This window comes from Danio aesculapii, chromosome 12 (genome assembly GCF_903798145.1).
Source record: "Danio aesculapii chromosome 12, fDanAes4.1, whole genome shotgun sequence".
Classification (NCBI taxonomy): domain Eukaryota; kingdom Metazoa; phylum Chordata; class Actinopteri; order Cypriniformes; family Danionidae; genus Danio; species Danio aesculapii.
Genome location: NC_079446.1, coordinates 7,715,178 through 7,738,284, shown reverse-complemented (window position 1 = coordinate 7,738,284; position 23,107 = coordinate 7,715,178). Strand labels below are relative to the sequence as shown.

General features: G+C 36.4%; 1 protein-coding gene across 1 annotated transcript in view; it reads left to right on the top strand.

Annotated features, from left to right (window-relative positions):
- pcdh15b (protocadherin-related 15b) overlaps window positions 1–23,107 on the top strand; it is a 464,565-nt gene that overhangs the window by 201,512 nt on the left and 239,946 nt on the right. The window contains exons 14-15 of the mRNA XM_056468996.1: window positions 11,849–11,998; window positions 17,056–17,249. Of these exons, the coding sequence (XP_056324971.1) occupies window positions 11,849–11,998; window positions 17,056–17,249 (344 nt within the window). The remainder of the gene's footprint in view (window positions 1–11,848; window positions 11,999–17,055; window positions 17,250–23,107) is intronic.

The following is a 23,107-nucleotide window of genomic DNA, read 5'->3' as shown; positions in this document are numbered from 1 at the left end:
ACAGCACAAGGCAATATACGACGACGAACTGGCACAGGACAGCAGACAGCTCCTAATTATATTTTAGAAAAAAATTAACAAGACTCAAAACACTTTTACCAGTCCTGAAACCACACTGTACCACACCGGAAGTGACGCGTTGAAAAGTGTTGTTGTCGTTGGTGGTGAGCGCGGTAAATTAGTGTTGTGGAATACATGGCGTAAATAAAGTTCATGGTAGCGGAACATTGATTGCGGTCGACGGTTGTTTGTACGGTGGCCGGGAAGTGCAAAACAACATTATAAAGTGTGAAACAGTTTTACGAAGCTTGAGACAAATTTACAATTTGGAAAACATTTTTACCTATCATAAGACACAATTACATTGGAAAAACGAATCAAATTAATATTTTAGAAAAAAAAAAATTAACAAGACGCAAAACACTTTTACCAGTCCTGAAACAAATTTACAATGACAGAATGTTTACGGAAAAGGAATGTACCACTCCACGCGGAATGTAAATTTGTTTCGAGCTTCGTAAAATTTTCACATTTTGTAATGTTGTTTTGCACTGTCCGGCCACCGTAAAAAACACACCAGGACAAGAGCACGCGTCACAAACACGACCAGACCTCACGCACCAGCATCAAGCGGGAACGTGCACGGCCCACGTGCGGCCGAGACTGCGCTCAGACAAAAAGACACTCAATGACAGAAAATGAGTGCTCGACCCGAGAAAAACCATGAGACGAGCACAACATTCAAGACATGACAGGAGTAGTGTCTGGACTCTGCCACCAAAACAAGAATTGACAAGACCGGAGTGTCAGAATCCTGACTGTTTCACCATGAATTAGCCAAATGCATAAACTGTAAAAGATATGGACGTAGTATCTGTGACGTCACCCATAGATTTCTGAAGAATCCAAAAGAAGCTATCAGTAGGCGTGGCCAACTGTCGCCATTTTGTATGCGCGTAATTGCACCAACCGAGGAATACCACACAAAGGCAAAGAGTCAGAGCGTGAGCGGAGCTACAGAGGCATGCTGGCATTTTGCTTAGACAGGCTTTCCTATGGGAGAAACGCTTAAACCTTCATTACTTGCGACTCGTTTGTGTTCTGGCCACTTGTGCTTGGTTGTATACTATATCAATAAAGTGTTTAGACTTTTAAAAAACACTGTTGTAATGCATTGAGCCACTAAACATTGATGTTGTTCTACAGGAGGAAAGCTCAAATTACTTCCAAACACTTCAACTATAGTTTGTGTTAGTAAATTCAAGACTATTGATGAAATCCAGCACAACACTGTATGATAACGCTTCAGATGTTCTAGAGCCTACAGCTAATCAATCTGTCAGATTTTGGAGTGCATTACAGCTCGAAAGAAAAATATAAATGATAAATGATCTTAAAAAAAACAAATAAATTTATAGATATAGTATATAAGTATATAATTTCACTCACGAGGGAAATGGAGGCCACGTGAATGGTTTGTGAGCACAATTAAGTGCACACAGCATGTCATACCATCTGATAAAAGTAAGAAATAATTACAAAAGGCAACTGTTTGTGTAAAGCCACAAAACAAAACAAAAATACAATGTAAATGCCGAGCTCAGCGGCTAATCAGCCGGAATCAGCTGAGGTGACGGCCACCAGCGAGACCTAGCTGTCACTGATGTGGCCACACCCTTAATTATTATAATATAATTAATATATTAATATATACTTAATATAACCTAATATACGGGAATATGGAAACGGATGAGTTATAAAAAATTCACCCCCTCACAGTTGTCATGAAGGGTAATATTAGCTATATGCACCAAAATCGTTCTGTGTACCAGGCTGTATACTGTTTTTTTTTTTTTTTTTTTTTTTGTAAAATTGCCCTTTTTAACTGTTACATCAAAAGAAATCTACACTATTATGGAGCTAGGACTAGCGGAGTTTTGTTGAATTGCAGTTTCAGTTACTTATGTGTTAGCTTCACGAGGGAGAGCGGGAGGTTGCCGCTTTGCCAAATGTAACTGTTTGGGTTATCAACTGTGAATCAATTATGCATTAAACTAGTTTTTCAGGAACTAATTAATAAAAGAGGATTAAGAGAATTTAACTTTTTTCCCCTCTAAAAAATTCTGTAGTTTTGAACAAGATGCATCAAAAAATTACTAGATAACAGAGATAACAGAGATGTCGGAGCTGTCTAGTTTGACATGCCAAACCTCGCACATGTGAAAAGCTTGAGTTCTGGAAGCGTCTCGCTGAGATGAGCTCATGACTGAACTATTGATTCCCCCCGCAAAGTTGGCATAACACCGTCTTGGTGGGAACAGCAATTTCCATTTGCACTGTTATTATTTCATATTTGTATTCGTATTGCTTCATAATTGGCATCTCGCTGGTGTCACAGCTACATTTTAAAACTAGCTTAAGCTTTAATGTCTGCATGAAATGGAAGTTAAGATTGTCATTTTTTTCTGATATCTTGACGTACATCCACTGAAATGGTTATGAAATGAGAAAAAATGTAGGGTGGTGTATGATTTTGTGATTTGGGAATCGATTGGATTGTTGAACAGCTGGCGTAGCTATAACAAACTTGAGGAATATTGACAAATGGATGAAATTAAATGATAGCTCCACCCTGAAGGGATTCCATGTGACCAGTAAGTGAAGAAAAGTCATTTCAAAGGAGGGAATGTTATGGTATTTGATTAAATTTTATGAGGGCAAATTGCACAGATAAATTGTTTATAACAAAAACTACTATATACAGTACAGTGGGGGAAATAAGTATTGAACACATCACCATTTATCGCAGAAAACATATTTCTAAAGGTGCTGTTGACTTGAAATCTTTACCAGATGTTGGTAACAACCAAACAAATTCATATATGTAAAAACCAAATCTAATTACTTTTAAAATTAAGTTATGCATAATAAAATGAAATGACATGACGAAAAAGTATTGAACGCATGAAGAAAGTGAGGTGTGGAAAGGAAGTGAAAGCCCAGACAGCAGCTGAAATCTCTCAGTAGTTGAAGATGAAGATGAAACCAGGGTGGGCATTTTAGCAAGACAATGATCCAAAACACTGCCAAGGAACCTCTCAAATGCTTTCAGAGAAAGAAAATCAAGCTAAAGAATGGCCTAGCCAATCACCTGATCTGAATCAAATAGAAAATACAAAAAATAAGGTCAGATTTGATAGATGAGACCCACAGAACCATCAAGATTTTTACACTCTGTTGAAGTCTCTGTTGATGTCTTTAAGCTGTCATCACCAAAGAAGCCTTTTATATAAAGTATTTAATACATTTCAATAGTTCAGTACTTTCACTTTGTGTTATTCCACTGTTAATACATACACTTATTGTTTAAAGTTAAATTACAAGTTAAAAGACACCAATATTTTTTTTAATGTTCCAAAAAATAACGTCCTTAATTGTGCATTATTTTCATGCCCTTGTGATCTTTAATCATAATTAATTCTCTTGCATCAAAGTCTCTTTTTATCTTAAATGACCTGATTATAATAAGGCAGGGCAATCTTTCAATCCCAAAACATCCACCAGTAGCCATCCAATATGCAGCCATTCTATCAGATCTTGATGGAGCAAGCCAGGATCAGCTATATACAGTGGATGACAGTTCAATATGACCATTACCACCACACTTTACGCCGCAGCAGGAGATGTTTTTAGGTGTAACAGCAATTTGCAATTATGCCACCAGGGGGCACAAAGGGACGGGATGCGAATGAACAGAAATATACAGTAGCTGTAAATACCCTGCTACTTGTAAATGAAGATGAAATAACGGAACTAAGCATTATAATTCCTTCATAACTAATTGAAAACTTGTTAACAAGCTTTGTTATCATTGTAAACGTGTTAAGTGCAATGAGGATTCATTTTGGAAATTAAAACCAAAGAATAAAAAGATGACTAAAATGAATTAAATTTTAATTTAATTTTTATTTTTGGCTTAACCATTCCTTTAACTACTGAAATAGACCACCCAATCCATCTATCAGGCCTACTTCAAGTCAGTGTCAGCCAATCTGATATCAACAAACCCAAACTGATACTGATGACTGTGTTCAGATTGGCTCAACAAAAGTAAGTGTCACTCCCCTCACTGTTATTTGCTGTAAAGTCTGTGACAGACAGAGACGTGATTCCTCAGGACATTGTCAGGTAGATCCTGTCCACGTCACATGTCAGAGCTGAGGTGCTCAGTTTTGAATCTGGCATAGAGAATACAATTATTCCATCCCACTTCTCTCTCCCTCATGATTTCCTGCTTCACTGCATCACTCAAATAAAACAAGATGAAGCCCTGAAAAAAAATAAAAACGCCAACAAGATGCATGTGCACTGAAGCATCATGGGATTTTAAAGTTACTGTCGAGATTTAATAAATGAACAATTCTCTGATATCTACACAATAGATTTGTGGCTTCGGTAAAGTCAAAAATTCTCCAGAAACATTTTTATATGCTCATTTTAGAGCCCAGAAGGTATGAAAAGTTCGGTTTGACCATATTTGGAATGTTCATGAATATTAATGAGCTCTGCAATCACGCATAAAGGTGAATGAAACACAGTGCGTTTTTGAGTTTTAGTGTGGACAGATTATACAGTCACCGGCCACTTTATTAGGTACACATGTCCAACTGCTCATTATTGCAAATTTCTAATCAGCCAATCACTTGACAGAAACTCAATGCATTTAGGCATGTAGACATGGTCAAGACGATCTGCTGTAGTTGATCGTGAAATGGTTGTTGGTGCCAGACAGGCTGGTTTGAGTATTTCAGAAACTGCTGATCTACTGGGATTTTCACGCACCACCATCTCTAGAGGTCAGTGGAGACTGGCCAGACTGGTTCCAGCTTATAGAAAGGCAACAGTAACTCAAATAAGCACTCATTACAACCAAGATATGCTGAAGAGCATTTCTGAACACACAACACGTCCAACCTTGAAGCGGATGAGCCACAGCAGCAGAAGACCACACCGGGTGAAACGTCTGTCAGCTAAGAACAGGAAACTGAGGCTACAATTCACACAGGCTCACCAAAATTGGACAATAGAAGATTTTTAAATCGTTGCCTGGTCTGATGAGTCTCAATTTCTGCTGCGACATTCAGATGGTAATTTGGTGTCAACAACATGAAAGCATGGATCCATCCTGCCTTGTATCAATGGTTCAGGCTGGTGGTGATGGTGTAATGGTGTGGGGGATATTTTTCCGGCACACTTTGGGCCCATTAGTACCAATTGAGCATCGTGTCAACGCCACAACCTGAGTATTGTTGCTGACCATGTCCATGCCTTTATGACCACATTATACCCATCTCCTGATGGCAACTTCCCGCAGGATAATGCACCATGTCATAAAGCGCGAATCATCTCAGACTGGTTTCTTGAACATGACAATGAGTTCACTGTATTCAAATGGCCTCCACAGTCACCATATCTCAAGCCAATAGAGCACCTTTGGGATGTGGTGGAACGTGAGATTCGCATCATGGATGTGCAGCCGACAAATCTGCACAACTGTGTGATGCTCTCATGTCAATATGGACCAAAATCTCTGAGGAATATTTCCAGTACCTTGTTAAATCTATGCCACAAAGGATTAAGGCAGTTCTGAATGCAAAAGGTCCAACCCGGTGCTTGTAAGGTGTACCTAATAAAGTGGCCGGTGAGTGTGTAAATACTCGTGAAAGTATTGGTTATTATAGACATTATTAGTTTTTTTGTAAATGACACAACAAATAATTTCACTCAAATTGAACAAATTCAACAAATTGAACACTACTGATGCTGCATCCATCCCATCTGACGTGCTTTCACACTGTCATGCCCTCAATTCAGAATCATTGAACTTTAAATAAAAACTTTTTTTTGAGTTTCCCACTAGTAATCATAATTTCATGGTGGCGTTTGTGTGTGTTCGGCTCATAAATACAATCTTTCTGCCGTGACTTGAGAGCAGTGTGTGAATTCACATCACTCAAACACACACACTCACAATTCTCACCATGCTTTTACCATCGAGGCCCTTGTGCCCGATTCTATAGGAGTGTGTAATTATGGTATGAGAAGACTAAATTGTAGCGGGGGCTGCAGATGAATGCTGATTCACAGTCAGACGTGAGTCGCTCGGTGGATGCGGGCTGCTGGATTTAACATTCACGGCACTCTGAGCTTTCATTCAGAAAGCTTAAGCAGCTGCTCTCACTGAGGGAACAGAGGAGTCCGGGTCTCTCCGGTGATGTTACTGTGCCGTGTTCGGCTAGTGTGTCACATACAAATGGCTGCTTAGAGATGCCATTATCTGTTCGGTGACAAGATGAACTTTGTTTTGCCGGAGCAGTGGAATATCAAGTATCTCATTTGTCCTGGAGATAAACATTGTTTAGATGAGTCTGTTGGGCCACATTGATACACCAATAGTACGGGTTATTTAAAATAACACAGAGGAATGTGTTTCAGGTGTAGCTATTGTTTTATTTTTAGCTTTAGCATTTTTGAATAGTGCTTGGAAATTCACTGTGGGGATCATTTCAGGTCACCACTTGGTTGAAGTAATTGGTGTTATAAAGAAAGAAACTGTAGTGTTGTATTTGGTGAGGAAACTAGCTGCTGCAATGCTAGGTTGTTAGCATGTTATTGTGGAAGCTAATTTTGAAGTGGCTTGGGATTGTTTGTATGCTGGAGTGTTATTAAATGGATAGTTCAAGCAAAGATGAAAATTACCTCATGCCTCAAATTTGCAAATAACACGGAGGAAAGTGTTGTAGTTGTAGCCAATTGTTTTTTTTAGCTTTAGCGTTTTCGAATAGTGCTTGGAAATTTACTGTGGTGATCATTTCAGCCGTGGTCACCACTTGGTTGGAGTAATTGGTGTTATAAAGAAAGAAACTGTATTGTTGTATTTGATGTAGAACATGGGTAAAACTACAGTAGCTGCTGTGATGCTAGGTTGTTAGCATGTTGTCGTAGATGCTAATTTCGAAGGGGCTTGGAATTGTTTATATTGAATAGTGCTTGGAAATTCACTGTGGTGATCATTTCAGGTCACTACTTGGTTGAAGTAATTGGTGTTATAAAGAAAGAAACTGTAGTGTTGTATTTGGTGAGGAAACTAGCTGCTGCAATGCTAGGTTGTTAGCATGTTGTTGTGGAAGCTAATTTTGAAGTGGCTTGGGATTGTTTGCATGCTGGAGTGTTATTAAAGGGATAGTTCAGGCAAAAATTGTAATTACCTCATAATTTACTCTGCCTCAAATGTGCAAATAACACAAAGGAAGGTATTGTAGTTGTAGCTAATGTTTTTTATCATTAGCATTTTTAAATAGTGCTTGGAAATTTACTTTGGGGATCATTTCAGCAATGGTCACTACTCACTCAGTTTCAGTAACTAGAGAAAGAAACTGCAGTGTTGTATTTTTTGAGGAAAATAGCTGCTGCAATGCTAGGTTGTTAGCATGTTATTGTGGATGCTAATTTCAGAGTGTCTTGGGATTGTCTGTAAGCTAATCTAATGAATAAGTACTAAAATCTATTAAACATTGGCGAAATGGGTAAAAGTCAAATTGAGATGATTATAAGTATCTAATTATTAGCTATTAATATGTATTTAACAAATTAATGCTAATATGTAATGATAATGTAATGAGGATCCTATGAATGAATACTAGTATTTAATAAATCTGAATGAAAAAAACTAAAAGGTATTAGTCTCAATTAAAAGGTTGGTCTCAACTAATGAATAAGCATTATGTTTATGAATAAGTACTAATGGCAAATATGTGAATATCTAAAAAAAGGGTAATATTAGCATGAAATACTTGTGTATATATCAAGTGCTAAACTGATATGCCACACTCCAACTTCTAATGTCTAAAACAATTCTCTCCAGGGTTTCTAAGTGTCTCTAATTATTCAGTTTCTTTTCTGACTGTGAAACAATGGTGTTGCCAGCTTGTAGATAAACTAATTAGTGCGCAAAAAAAACAATAAACATTTGTATAAAAAAAATCAAGGTGCATGCTTAAGCCTTGTGTGCACAGTTCACGCAGTTTGAAATTAGCTCCCATTCCCAGTCCTCATTAGTTTACCTTCTTTTTTTAACAGTTCTACCTGGTAATTGAAAAGGCAATTTTTCTAATACTCCATTCAGCATTCAGCAAATATGCATTTTAAAGTCTGTGAATAACTAATATGCATCTAATGACAGAATTCTCAAAGATTTTAATAAATCCTACTGTTAGATATTCTTGTGTGCATGGTTTACAAAATATGTGTACACTATCAGTGGCAGTCTGTGTGTCTATGTGAAAGATCCAAGCTGAGAGAACTAAACAGAGACAGGAGTTTTGGAGAAAAAAAAATAGCTTTAAATATATGGTTTCAATTTATGCTGTGCGTGTCAGATTGTGTACCAGTGCTTAAAGGGGGGGAAAAGTGGCAGTAATGTGCTTTTTGTGCATTATTTATTATAGGCAGTGTTAATACAATATTCATTTAGTGAAAATACCAGTATGTTTACATGCAGTTAAAGGGATAGTTTACCCAAAAATCTAAATTTCATTACCATTAACTCAAGTGTAATCTTTTCTGTATTTATTTCCTCTACGTACACTTTTCTGTATTTATTTTCTGTTGCAAAGCAAGATTGTCTGAGGAATGTTGGGAAGAAACCCAATAAAATAAAAATACAATGATAAATATATTTGTGTACACCGAGACGAAATCTAATAATCTGTTTATTTATTTTTAGATTGTGCTTTTAATTATTATCCCTTGTAACCAGCAGGTGTCCTTGGTGTGCTACAACCGCACCTGAACATACTGTTGAGCTCGTAAAGTGTAATCAATATAATCAATCAATCAACCAAAGAAAGCAACATAAAAACACTGAAACTAGCACTGGATTCCTGCGCTACTTTTATTTTTATGACTTTCACGTCTTCCATGTATTTTTTATCATTATTTCCCATGGTGTTTCCACAATAGTCGTTATCTTTAAATTATCTTTTAAAAGAGGTGCTTTTCGACAGTGTCGTCTCTATCTTTAAATTCCGTGAAGCCTTTAATTTTCAATGGATTCTGACTGGCTGTCAGTGTTTCATCAGCTGAGAAAAGGTTGGAAAAAATCGTTCTGAAAGTGATCCTGACAAAATCTTTCCTCTGTATCTTTAACATTGTTGTAGTGTGAACTATGCTATTCTTTAACACTGCGAATAAATTTTTTTTTTTGTTATATTTATAGTTATCATACGTGGTGTAAACAGCCCTGTAGAGTGGCTGACTGTAGATTAAACAACATACAGCAAACTGCATCTTTATCATTGTTGTCATTTTTTATCATTGTAGTTGTGGTGTAAACTATGCTATTCTTTAACACTGTAAACAATTTTTAGAACTATATCTTTATCATGGTGCTATTCTTTAACACTGTAAACAATTTTTAGAACTATATCTTTATCATGGTGACGCGGTGGCGCAGTGGGTAACACATTTGCCTCACTGTAAGAAGGTCACTGGTTCGAGCCTCGGCTGGGTCAGTTGGCATTTCTGTGTGAAGTTTGCATGTTCATACGCTGCGTAAAACATATGCTGGATACATTGGCGCAAAGTGAATGAATGAATAAATCTTTATCATTAAATGTACAGTTATCGTGCTTGGTGTGAACGAGCCTTTAGAGGGGCTGACTGTAGTATTGGTAACCTAGCAACATAAAGTAAACTGCATCTTTATCGTTTTCTTTTTTGTTGTAGTTGTGGTGTGAACTATTTGATTCTTTAACACTCTAAACGATGTTTAGATCTATATTTTTATCGTTATATTTATAGTTATTGTGCTTGGTGTGAACGGGCCTATAGAGGGGCTGACTGTAGTATTTGTAACCTAGAAACCTACAGTAAACAACATAAAGAAAACTGCATCTTTATCGTTATCGTTGTAGTTGTGTTTTGAACTATGCTATTCTTTAACACTGTGAATTTTTATTAGATCTATATCTTTATCATTAAATGTATAGAAATCGTGCTTGGTGTGAACAAGCCTTTAGAGTGTCTGACTAGTATTGGTAACCTAGCAACCTACAGTAAACTGCTTCTTTATCATTATTGTTGTAGTTGTAGTGTGAACTATGCTATTTTTAACATTGTGAAAGATTTTTAGATCTATATCTTTATTGTTATATTTATAGTCATTGTGCTTGATGGTTAACGAGCCTTTAGAGTGGCTGACTGTAGTATTGGTAACCTAGCAACCTACTGTAAACTGCTTCTTTATCATTATTGTTGTAGTTGTAGTGTGAACTATGCTATTTTTAACATTGTGAACGATTTTTAGATCTATATCTTTATTGTTATATTTATAGTCATTGTGCTTGGTGGTTAACGAGCCTTTAGAGTGGCTGACTGTAGTATTGGTAACCTAGCAACCTACTGTAAACTGCTTCTTTATCATTATTGTTGTAGTTGTGGTGTGAACTATGCTATTTTTAACATTGTGAACGATTTTTGGATCTATATCTTTATTGTTATATTTATAGTCATTGTGCTTGGTGGTTAACGAGCCTTTAGAGTGGCTGACTGTAGTATTGGTAACCTAGCAACCTACAGTAAACAACATACAGTTAACTACATCTTTATCGTTCTTTTTATCGTTGTGGTTGTGGTGTGAACTATGCTATTCTTTAACACTGTGAAAGATTTTTAGATCTATATCTTTATTGTTATATTTAGAGTCATCGTGCTTGGTGTGAACGAGCCTTTAGAGTGGCTGACTGTAGTATTGGTAACCTAGCAACATACAGTAAACTGCTTCTTTATCATTATTGTTGTAGTTGTAGTGTGAACTATGCTATTTTTAACACTGTGAAAGATTTTTAAATCTATATCTTTATCGTTATATTTATAGTCATCGTGCTTGGTGTGAACAAGCCTTTAAAGTGTCTGACTGTAGTATTGGTAACTTAGCAACCTACAGTAAACAAAGTGCGCATAATGGAAACGGCTGATTAGTCACGTTGGTGTAATGTTTTCTATGTCACAGTTTATTTTAAAAAAAACTTGTCAAAGTTTTTGGACTCAAAGTCCAAATCTACCTCAAGTGAGCGTTTACAATAAAATTTTTAGCGAATGAAGGAATTTTTATTGGAAATCTGACGTTTCCATGACTTGTGCGATACTTCAAAATGTATATGAGCACAGGGTGATGAAAATGACATGTGACATCAGATTTAACAAGCCCCCGCAATAGCCTTTTAAATTAAATGTCAGTGTTATGTTGCCATCAGCCTTCAAAAAATATATTAATAAATAAATACAAAATCCATATTCGCTAATTTACAACACGCTGTCTTTCATTGATAATATGACTGAACAACCTCTTTCTCTCCCCAAGCCTCAGCTGTTTTAGTCCATGTGGAGGTTGACAGAAACACTTCGCCCTTCTCGCAGCGCAGTCCACAACCTCTCTGAGATTTCCCATTAGTCTAGTTGACAGCCAGCGAGGCATTTGGGAGAACCGCCAATGGACTGTTCTTTCCACGCAAGAGCATTCATTTAAATAATTTGGCTAGGCCTTTGCTATCACAATAAGCAAAAGGGGGAATGTGAAATCTGCTTTTATCTCCCAGTATCTGTTTGCTGATGTGCAGTTAGTAGCAATTTTCAAATTCCGCTTTTAGCTTCGCCGTTTTAAAGTGGCTAATTTACAGTGATTGTCTGTGTGCGATGTGTAATTACGAAGTTAAGATACAAATGTGGTTGTTGTGAACGCGCCTCATGTTTTGATATTAACAGTTTCATTGCTGCTGTGTGTCTGCAGATGATCGCCTCGGATGGAGTCCAGGAAAGCGCTCCGGTCACCGTTAATATCACTGTGATTGATGCCAATGACAACACGCCAACCTTCCCCAACGTCTCCTATGGTGTGAATGTTTACACAGACATGCAACCCGGGGACCCAGTCTTGCAGGTATTCAGTGTGCTGCTCTTTCACTGCAGTGAAATCTTTTTTTCTTTATTAGAATTGTGTCTGGATTTCAAAAATAAATTATATTATTCATATATTAATAATATTAATATAATACAAGTAATATGAATCAAATTGAAAGTGTGCATCTTTAAAGTAATTGATTGTTCAATTAATTGGTTGATTGACCGATTAATTGATCAACTGATTGATTGTTTAATTGATTGTTAAGTTGATTGATTGTTTAATTTTTCATTCAATATGTTGATTGATTGATTGATTGATTGATTAATAGATTGATTTATTGATTAATCCGTTGATTGTTTTTTTGGTTATTCAATTGATTGTTTAGGTGATGAATTGATTGTTCAATTGTTCAATTAATTTGTTGATTGATTTATTGATCGATCAATTACTTGTTTGATTGATTGATTGATTGATTGATTGTTCAATTAATTGGTTGGTTGATTGACTGACTGATTGATTGGTTAGTTGTTCAATTGTTCAATTGATTGAAATTCATCTGAATCAGTGAGCCGTTAACTGTTGACTCAATCTAAAAAGATGATTGTTCGATTAATTGATTAATTGTTCGATCGATTGCTCCATTGATGGAGTGTTCGATTGATTGATTGATTTAATGATTGAATGATTGAATTGATTGATCGATTTGATTGATCATTCGATAGATTGTTCGATTGATTGATTAATTTGAAAAGATTATCTGAATCAGTGAGCAGATAACTGTTGGCTCTCTATAAAGATCATGATTGATTGATTGATTGTTCGATTAATTATTTAATTGATGATTTGATCGATTGTTCAATTGATGGATTGTATGACTAATTGATTGATTGTTTAATTGATTGTTCAATTAATTGGCTGGTTGATTGACTGATTGATTGATTGTTCAGTTGTTCAATTGTTCAATTGGTTGAAATTCATCTGAATCAGTGAGCCATTAACTGTTGACTCAATCTAAAAAAGATGATTGATTGATTGATTAATTGTTCGATTCATTATTCGATCGATTGCTCAATTGATGGAGTGTTCGATTGATTGATTGATTGATTGATTGATTGATTGATTGATTGATTGATTGATTAAATAAAATTAATTAATTGATTGATTGATCGATTTGATTGATCATTCGATAGATTGTTCGATTGATTAATTAGAAAAGATCATCTGAATCAGTGAGCTGTTAACTGTTGACTATAAAGATCATGATCGATTGATTGATTGTTCGATTAATTATTTAATTGATGATTTGATCGATTGTTCAATTGATGGATTGTACTATTAAATTGATTGATTGTTTAATTGATTGTTCAATTCATTGATTGTTTGATTGATTGATTGATTGATTGATTGATTGATTGATTGATTGATTGATTGATTGATTGATTGATTGATTGATTGATTGATTGATTGATTGATTGATTTCATGGCTTTGAAATTGACTCGCTTTGAAAAGATCATCCAAATTAGTGTGTCGTTTACTGTTGATTTTAAAAGGATCATTGATTGATTGATTGATTGATTGATTGATTAAATGATTGATTAAATGATTGATTAAATGATTGATTAAATGATTGATTGATTGACTGACACTGTATGCGAGCATAAAGCCAGGCTCATAGTACAGGTGGTTTAGGTGGATTATTTCCTATTTACCCATCCAGAACTGTTTAGCCTCTGTTGCTATAAGAACGGGATCCTATAAGTACCGCCCCTAATTTGCATGTTTCCACGCACAACGCTGCTGCTTTATTTATGAGGGTCGGTTCAGCCTTGAATCTAAAGTATGACACATTTAGTCTTTGATTCATGAATAGATGCAAATGGATCTATTCAGTTAAAAAGTACAGAGTTTTGGAATATAGTGAAATAAAAGTCAAAGCATTCCTTAAAATAATGATAAAATGCTTTTACACAGTAGTGAAATGCTCTACTCTTTTAATCATACAGAGTGAGTGTAGAACACTGCTAGCATGCTAGTTAACAAATGTAAACTAATAAAACACTGTTTCTGTGTGAGATCACATACCATGGATAATATTAATAAAATATAGTATTGTATGATTTTCAAACTGTGTGTTTTGAGAAAAGAAATCCTGTCAAGATTCTCCTTGCATTCCAGATTCCATAATTGGCTAATGTGAAAAAAACTGGCGTGAGTCTGGCTTAAGAAATCCCTTTCCAAAACAATAATATATCTAAATGGTTCTGAATTTTGGATTGAAAGTGTATACAGATTTCAGTTAGTGAAATAAACTCTATAAATATACACTCGATGCAATACTTCACAATTGCAAGTGATGTCTTTCCTGGAAAAACAAGACCCCTGCAGAGCTTTTCACATATAATCCGCTCATTTGAATTAATAGCTGTAGTTCCCACATTTGCGGGGTGGATTATTGCTGGAATAATTGCTCGGATCTCTGTTTAATCTGTGACTTAACTGGAATTTTCTTTGGGATTGTGCGCGTAACTGATCTCTTTGCTATCAGTACATGAGCAGAGCACAGATTTGCTCTGACACACTGAAAGATTGACCCGGGGAGTCAGTACAAGAAACAGTACAGGTTGTATCATGGAAAGGTTATCATGAGTATACACTAGTAGTTGTCACTTTAAAAAGGTTTTTGGATAAATCCCTATCTATATTCTCGTCAAGTTGAAAGTGGGTAGTTCTTACAAACAAGTCTAAGAATAACATGTCTTATTCTTCACATACAAGCGGACACAAACATTGGAATCTTTTTGGCTCAAGACTTTTGGTCTCATTCACTTCCATTGATTTTAGACGTTAAGTCTAAAGTTTGTTATGCTGCTTCATGATGCAACCTGATTTTTTCCTATTACATTATTCTTGATTCAAAGTATGGTTATGAACACACTTGTTTGTTAAGCAAGTAGTTTGACTGTTCATTATCCCTAGTCATTTCTCCCATTGGCAACTGAATTGGAAGTTAAAACGGGTGCACTTTCGCATTGCAGAATAACGTCAATATATGCAGTATGCTGTATAAGTAATTTTGTTCAAAGTTCATTTTAAGCTACAATCCTTGCTATGAACAAACCATTTACTATGACCTTTTTCTTAAGACACTCTTAATTTGCTGCATTTTACTTTGGTAGTAGTTTGGTTTATGTATTGGATTGGATTAGGGATGTAGAATAAGATCATGCAGAATATGTAGTTTTTAATTACTAATAAACAGACAATATGCCGGTTAAAAAAGCCACTTATTAAATAATTGCTCCGTATGCTAAAAATGTTCTAAAATGTTATATACTATTTGTATTTTTGTTATTTTTTTAAATATATTTATGCTAACACTTTAGCATATGGACCAATTCTTACTATTAACCAGTGGCTTATTACCTGCCCATTATTTATTGACCATGGATGTTGGCTGTTTATTTGTGCTCAGCAAGCGCATATTTGTAATGATCTTATTCTACATCTCTAATCCTATCAATACCTACACTTTACTACTACCATTATTAACTATTATTAATTAGTAGGCCCACACGGAATCTGCATGCGCAGTTTATTTATTTACTTGTGTAAATGTGTGTCAATTTATATTTATTCAGTTTTTAAATTAATTTCAGCAATAGTGTTGACTAATATGAAAATGTTCATGTGATTTATTTACTATACAGTTGTCTTTGAGTACATATATTATATGAGAGACTTGCTTTGTTTACCAAATAAGTGGATCTAATTGGATTTGCATTGTAAACATTCAATAAAAGCTTAAAAAGGTATTATTATGAATGATTATTATCATATATTTAGTTTTTAGTTCGCATAAATCTGCAGATTTATGACAAAAGTCTGCGCAGAAATAGCAAAAAAGGTCTGCAGATTTTGTCTGGCCCTAATAAATAGCAAATTTACAAGTTTACTTAGCTAAAAGTCATAGTTAATAGTTTGTTAATAGCCACAATTGTGCTGTACCTTAAAATAAAGTGTGATAATTAGTTTCAAGTAAAAAAAAACTGTTGAATATAGCTAGTTCAGCACTAAAAATGAAAGAAGTGTCAGTATTCTCTAAATAATCCACTGTTGCCAGTCTCTGAATGTGCTAAAACGGTAAATTCTGTTTTAGACAATCTGAGAAGTGATCATGACCTGGACATGATTCTTATCTATATCCTTGTCCACTGAATGAGCAAGTGGGTAGTTCTTACGAACATGTTTGGCTATACAATTTTGTTCACAGTTTATTTTAAGGCACAATTCTTGCTATTAACAAACAATTAACTAAGACTTGGCTCAGTAAACTCAATTAGCTTAATAAATGTGCTGCTTATTAATAGTTAGCGAGGTAATAGTTAGGTTTAGGTATTGGCTGGGGTTATTGATGTAGCGTAAGATCATGCAGAAGATGTAGCTTTTAAGTACAGGTAGGCAGGTAAAAAGCCACCAATTAATAGTGATAATTGGTCCATGAATGTTACCAAATAAATATTCGTGCAATTAAGTTTGAAACCTCAAGCATGGCTCAGATATTTGGTCAAGAAAAAAGGTAACACTTTACTTAAAGGACAAGTTCTGTATTATTATTAATGGCTTATTACCTGCTTATCATTAAGATATTGCCTGTTTATTAGTACAGTACATATTCTGCATCATCTTATTCTACATCCCTAATCCTACCAATACCTACACTTCACTACTACCGTAATTAACTATTAATAATTAGCAAATTAGGCATTTATTGAAATAAAAGTCATAGTTAAAGGTTTGTTAATAGCCAGAATTGTTCTGTACCTTAAAATAAAGTGTGAGCTTTTATTTCAAGTAAAAAAAAAACCTCTTGAATGGCCAGTTCAGCACAAAATTTTAAAAAAGTGTCAGTGTTCACTAAAAATCCAATGTTGCCAGTCCCTAAATCTGCTGAAACAGTGGTTTCTCAGTGTTTTAGCCAATCTGAGATGTGAACATGACCTGGACATGATGACTCGCAGCTTGGACAGTGATGAAGGTGAATAAGCACCTTTGCGGGCTCTTTCTGAAGCAACGGCACCTATTTATTTTTCAGCTGACAGCACTGGACGCTGATGAGGGTCCCAACGGCCTGGTGAGCTACAAGATCTTGGCGGGGGATCAGGGACATTTCACTATCAATGACTGCACAGGAGTGATCACAGTGCTGCCTAGCGTCAACCTGACCGTCGGCCGATCCTACGCCCTCACCGTCCGGGCCACCGACAACGGCCCCATGGCCCAGAGAAGGTAAATCCGCTGAAAAAGTCAAGTCACTTTTATTTCAATTACATTAAACTGTAAAAAGTGAGTTCTAGATTTTACTTTAAAAAAAAAAAGTGCAACCCAGACTCATTGCAGATACGTACCCAGGACTTCATTTCTGGGGACAGCGAAATACGTAAGCTTAGGTACGTCTGCTGGCAGTATTTGTTTTTTCAAATCCACCAGAGGCCACTGTTTATGCTTTTTGATGATCACAAATTACTCTTGAGCATCCTAATCTCATGTAAATCTACAAGAGGGTGCAATATACACTTCAGCCAATGAGGCCAGCTTGGTGTCGACTGACTGACTAAACGAGCCACCCGTTCTTCGTCGGACTCAAACCTTGTCAAACAGTAGCTGTCGGCGGCGTCATACCGCCACATAGCGTCCGTTTTAAAGACGAAATGCAGCCAGACATACCTCTGGCTACACAATTCGCACTCTCCGGGAATGTAGACAGGGGTACGTATCCACAATGAGTCTACATTGAAAAAGTGAGTAAACCTGTTTCTTTAAGGTTATTAAGTAAGTAATCTATGTCCATAATTATAAAAAGTAAGTTAAGTGGACTTAACAGTTCCAAAGGGTTTATTCACTTTTTCAAGTAAAGTCTACATGTCCCTTTAAAGGCAACAAGTAACAGCTTTTAACAATGAAGATGCAAATAGTATCAAACCAGTTTTCTAAAGAAAGCAGTAATCGACAATAATCTGCAATAATGGCTATGAAATTTTATACAAGTTGAGTACATTTGGTAAGTTTTAACTCTGAGTTTGAAGTAAAAGCATGTTAAGAAGTGTTGTCTTTTTACAGTTCTCATGATTAGAAAGATGTTTGTTGTTTTATTAAATGCATGTTTTAAGCGACTCAAACTTGCAGTGATTTCAGATGGAGCTGCATTTCGGTGAGCTTCATTGACAATAGGAGTGTGAGCTGTCCTCTGGGTTCGGTTCAGTTACGATTATCATGTTATTAATTCAGCTCAATTCAATATTATGGTGCATTACGGTCCTTTGACTGGAGATTAATTATGTCGGTATGCAATATCCGGTTATGATTCAATACTGAACCAATACCAAATCATCTGCATCTGCGGTGAGTGGGGTCTTGAATGATGTTACCTGCCTATTTCTTCATTCTGGAGGTGTACAAGTCCTGGACGTTGCTCAGGTGCACACCAATACTCCTCTCAGCTGTCCTTACAGTCCACTGTGGCCTTCTTATGTCTGATTTGGTGGCTGATCTGAACTAGACAACATACGGCTGTATTTGCACATATTTGGGCTGGCTCATTTAATCAGACTATTATGCTATGAATGCATAGTGCCTTGTTGATTGTCAGAATCAGAGCATGCATATGCAAACTAAAATCCCCATGCCAGGTGCTATACCATCTGCCATAACCAAAAACTTTGACCTTGCATAACTTTTTGAAGCATTAAATCCCTTATTTATTGAAAACCAAGTAAACTCTGTTAAATAGCTTTATCACTGTAGTGATGGAAAGCTTTCGGTGAGTGGATGCAAAACTTTCTCAGCCTGATTGGTCGAACTTGGAACTTCCAACCAATCAGATGTGTAGTGGGTGGACACTGTGCTAGGAAGACTGTTCAAGACTTTAGGTACTAAATAAAGAAAAAAGTAACACTTTTGCTTAAGTAACAATTCATACAATTAACTAGAGCTTATTACCTCCCTATTATTAAAGGACACATATGGTGAAAAATCTTCTTTTCAAGCTGTTTGGACAGACATATGTGTAGGTATAGTGTATAGACCATCATATTAGAGTGATATAAACACACCCAGTCCTTTTTTTTTCAATTTAACAACATAAAAATGGTGGACCAATTGGAGCGGTTTTCAGACCGACCGCAACTTGACGTAGGAGTGTGCCCCCCCCGCCCACCGAATTGATTGACAGCTGCGTATTAACATGTCTCCGTAGTAATGCATATAGTCTTATCAACAAGACAGCACATGCGGAAAGCAACCGGGAATAAAAGGTCTGTTCAGTTTGCTAGGATCATCAATCATCATCAAATGTGATCAAGAGTGAGTTTCACATGTTTAAAATGTTTTAAAACAGAGCACGTGAGTAATGAAGTACAGCGATTTACTGTGGACGTTAAATCAGGTATATTTTGTACATTGATATAACAGATATCCATACAGCAGTGGAGATTAACCTGTATCCTGTTACATTTGCGTGCAAAAACAGTTCAAAGCTAAACGTGCGCGCTGTCTGTGTGTGCGCATGTCCGCGCGGTTTGTGTATTTGTGTGTGTGCGTAAACTTTGTAACGACATTGTGTGTGACTCATCGTTGCAACTCCACAACAAATGCGTCAGATACTCCTTGGTAAAGTTCTTACTTTAGTATTTCTCACAACGTTATGTGAGACATCATGTCTGTCTGTTGGCTAACGCAGCCGAGGGAGTAGATTAAGGTGCACTGACATGCACGTGGAAACGGTGGGCATGAAGGACTAGCCTTAAAGACGCAGTTCACAAAAAACGCTACCTGCTGCTCAGAGCTATAAAATAGAAACTTAAGAGAGGTATAATAAATAATCTGATGGGTGTTTTGAGCTGAAACTTTACAGACACATTCTGGAGACACAAAAGACTTATAATAAATCTGAAAAAAGGGGTAACCTAGGTGCCCTTTAAGATCTTAACAGTTTATAAGAACTTGTAAAGTATGATCTTATTTTACATCCCTAATCCTACCCAACCCAATTAACACCTTACTATTAATAAGCAGCTAATTAGTAGTTTATTGAGCTAAAAGGTTTGCAAATAGCGTATTTTGTGCAATAAATTGTGTAACCAAAACATTCATTCATTCATTTTCCTTTCGGCTTAGTACCTTTGTTAATCCAGGGTCACCACAGCAGAATGAACTGCCAACTTATCCAGCATATGTTTTATGCAGCGGATGCACTTTCAGCCGCAACCCATCTCTGGGAAACATCCATACACACTCACTTACACTCATACACTACGGACAATTTAGCCTACCCAATTCACCTGTAACGCATGTCTTTAGACTGTGGGGGAAACCGGAGCACCCGGAGGAAACCCAGGCGAACGCAGCGAGAACATTCAAACTCCACACAGAAACGCCAACTGACCCAGCCAAGATTCGAACCAGCGACCTTCTAGCTGTGAGATGACAGCACTACCTACTGCCCCACTGCTTCACCGTAACCAAAGCAATAATGAAATAAATGAAAATCTACAAACCCCATTTGATTTAGATTTTCTAGATACTATCAACTAGTCAGAATTTTCAGAATGTAATGGCCATGAAAGTTTGTAATCCAAAGGACTTCGCTGGAAACCCAATGAGTGTGTCCCTCTCACTCTCTAACAGAAGACTCGACCTCACATGCCCTGTTTTCGATCAATACAACGCTGCATGGTGACAGATTTTGCTTTGGAAATATCCAGAGAACACTCTGCCAATACTGGCTCCTGCTCTTGTCCACCTGACACTTGGAAGAGCGGAAATTAAGCGCTTTTCACTCTAATTGCCGCTGCCTTCCCTCCTGTCCAATTCATAGCCGTCGCTTCTCTCTGTAGTACTTGCTGACCACTGGATCAATACAGCAGAATCAGGCAGAGAGAGAGAAACGAGGGCAAGCGAAGTTCAGGAAATACATTGTTTCACTTTACAATCTGAGAACTCGTTTAAGAGCATCTAATTTGACAAATGAACCGAACCGGAATTTAAAGTTCTTTTTTACAGTGCAAAACCTGGAACTGCATACCAATAATATCATTACAAACATTACGAAATGAATACTTATCTAACTTTAGGTTTTATGTTAACTGTATATTAATTTAGTTAGCTTTAGGTGTTTTAATATCAAGATTTTAATGCATCTTTGGAAACTACCAGAAATTGAAATGTGCACTATAAAGCTAATTTGACCTAAAAAGGCCCAAACAACTTTGATATTTGAAAGCACTAAAACAAATATGCCCATATAGGTCACACCACTATTTTTATACCTGTTTTTTCAATGTCATTTCTAGACACACCCCTTCTGATTGGCAGCGAGTGTGTTTTGGGAGTAAGTCTTGAACTGTTTCAAAAGCCTTTTTAAATATGTATTAATATACCTTTAATAAGGAGTGTTAGCGAGGCTAGTAGTGGGTGCTCAAAGTGCAGTCTGTGTGGGTCCTAATGCCCTAGTGTAGTGATGGGGACACTATACTGTCAGTGAACACCGTCTTTCAGATGATATATTAAACCAAGGTCCTGACTCTATGTGGTTTAAAAAATCTTATGACAGTCACTGGAGTCTATGCAGGTCCTAATGCCCCAGTATAGTGAAGGGGACACTGTAATGTCAGTGAGCACCGTCTTTTGAATGAGTCGTTAAACCAATGTTCTGACTCTCAGTGGTCATTAAAAATTTTAATGGCAGTCACTGCGGTCTGTGCGGGTTCTGATGCCCCAGTATAGTGACAGGGACACTATACTGTCAGGTAGCACCATCTTTCGGATGAGAAGTTAAACCAAGGTCCCGACTCCCTGTGGTCCTTAAAAATCCTATGGCAATCCTTTGAGTCTGTGTGGGTCCTAATGCCCCATTATAATGAAGGGGATACTGTAATGTCAGTGAGCCCATCTTTTGAATGAGTTGTTAAACCAAGGTCCTGACTCCTGTGGTTATTAAAAATTTTAGTGGCAGTCACTGCGGTCTGTGCGGGTTCTAATGCCCCAGTATAGTGACAGGGACACTATACTGTCAGGTAGCACAGTCTCTCGGATGAGAAGTTAAACCAAGGTCCCGACTCTTTGTAGTCATCAAAAATCTTTTGTTAATCCTTTGAGTCTGTGTGGGTCCTAATGCCCCAGTATAGCGAGGGGGACGCTCTAATGTCAGTGAGCACTGTCTTTGAATGAGTCATTAAACCACTGTCCTGACTCTCTGTGGTCATTGAAAAATCACATGGCAATCCCTGTGGTCTGTGTGGGTCCTAATGCCCCAGTATAGTGACGGGGACACTATACTGTCAGAGAGCACCGTCTTTTAGATGAGATGGGAAAGCAAGGTCCTGACGCTCTGTGGTTATTAAAAATTTTATGGCAATCCTTTGAGTCTGTGTGGGTCCTAATGCCCCAGTATAGTGACAGGGACACTATACTGTCAGTGAGAATCCTCTTTTGAACAAGTCGTTAAACTAATGTTCTGACTCTCTGTGGTCATTTAAAAAAAATCACATGACAAACCCTGTGGTCTGTGTGGGTCCTAATGCCCTAGTATAGTGATGGGGACACTATACTGTCAGTGTACAAATTCAACTTTTCAATATAATGATGCTCAAAATTAACACTGATGATTAAAAAATGCTTCGGAAGTATTTTGCAATGTTACTTTGTGTTAACCAAAGCAGTTAATTTCTGTTAAAGGCATAGTTCACCCAAAAAGGACATCATCCAAGATTTAGGTGACTGATTTTATACAGTATTAAAGAAAATGTTTATCTTGTAGTCTTTGCTATTTCACAAAATATATAGAATAAATAAATAAAGTAACTTAGAAAGCAAAATAGTTAAATTCTACAAGACACTAAGTATTATTTATAACAACTGACAGTATTTGTTTTCAAATTATAAAATACATACCTACACTCCAAAATATTATTATTATTATTATTATTATTATTATTATTATTATTATTATTATTATTATTATTATTATCATTTATGTATTTATTTATTTATTTATTTATTTATTTATTTGTTTATTTATTTATTTAATTAATTATATATTTATTTATTTATTTATTTATTTATTTTTTGCTGCTTGTTCAAACCACATA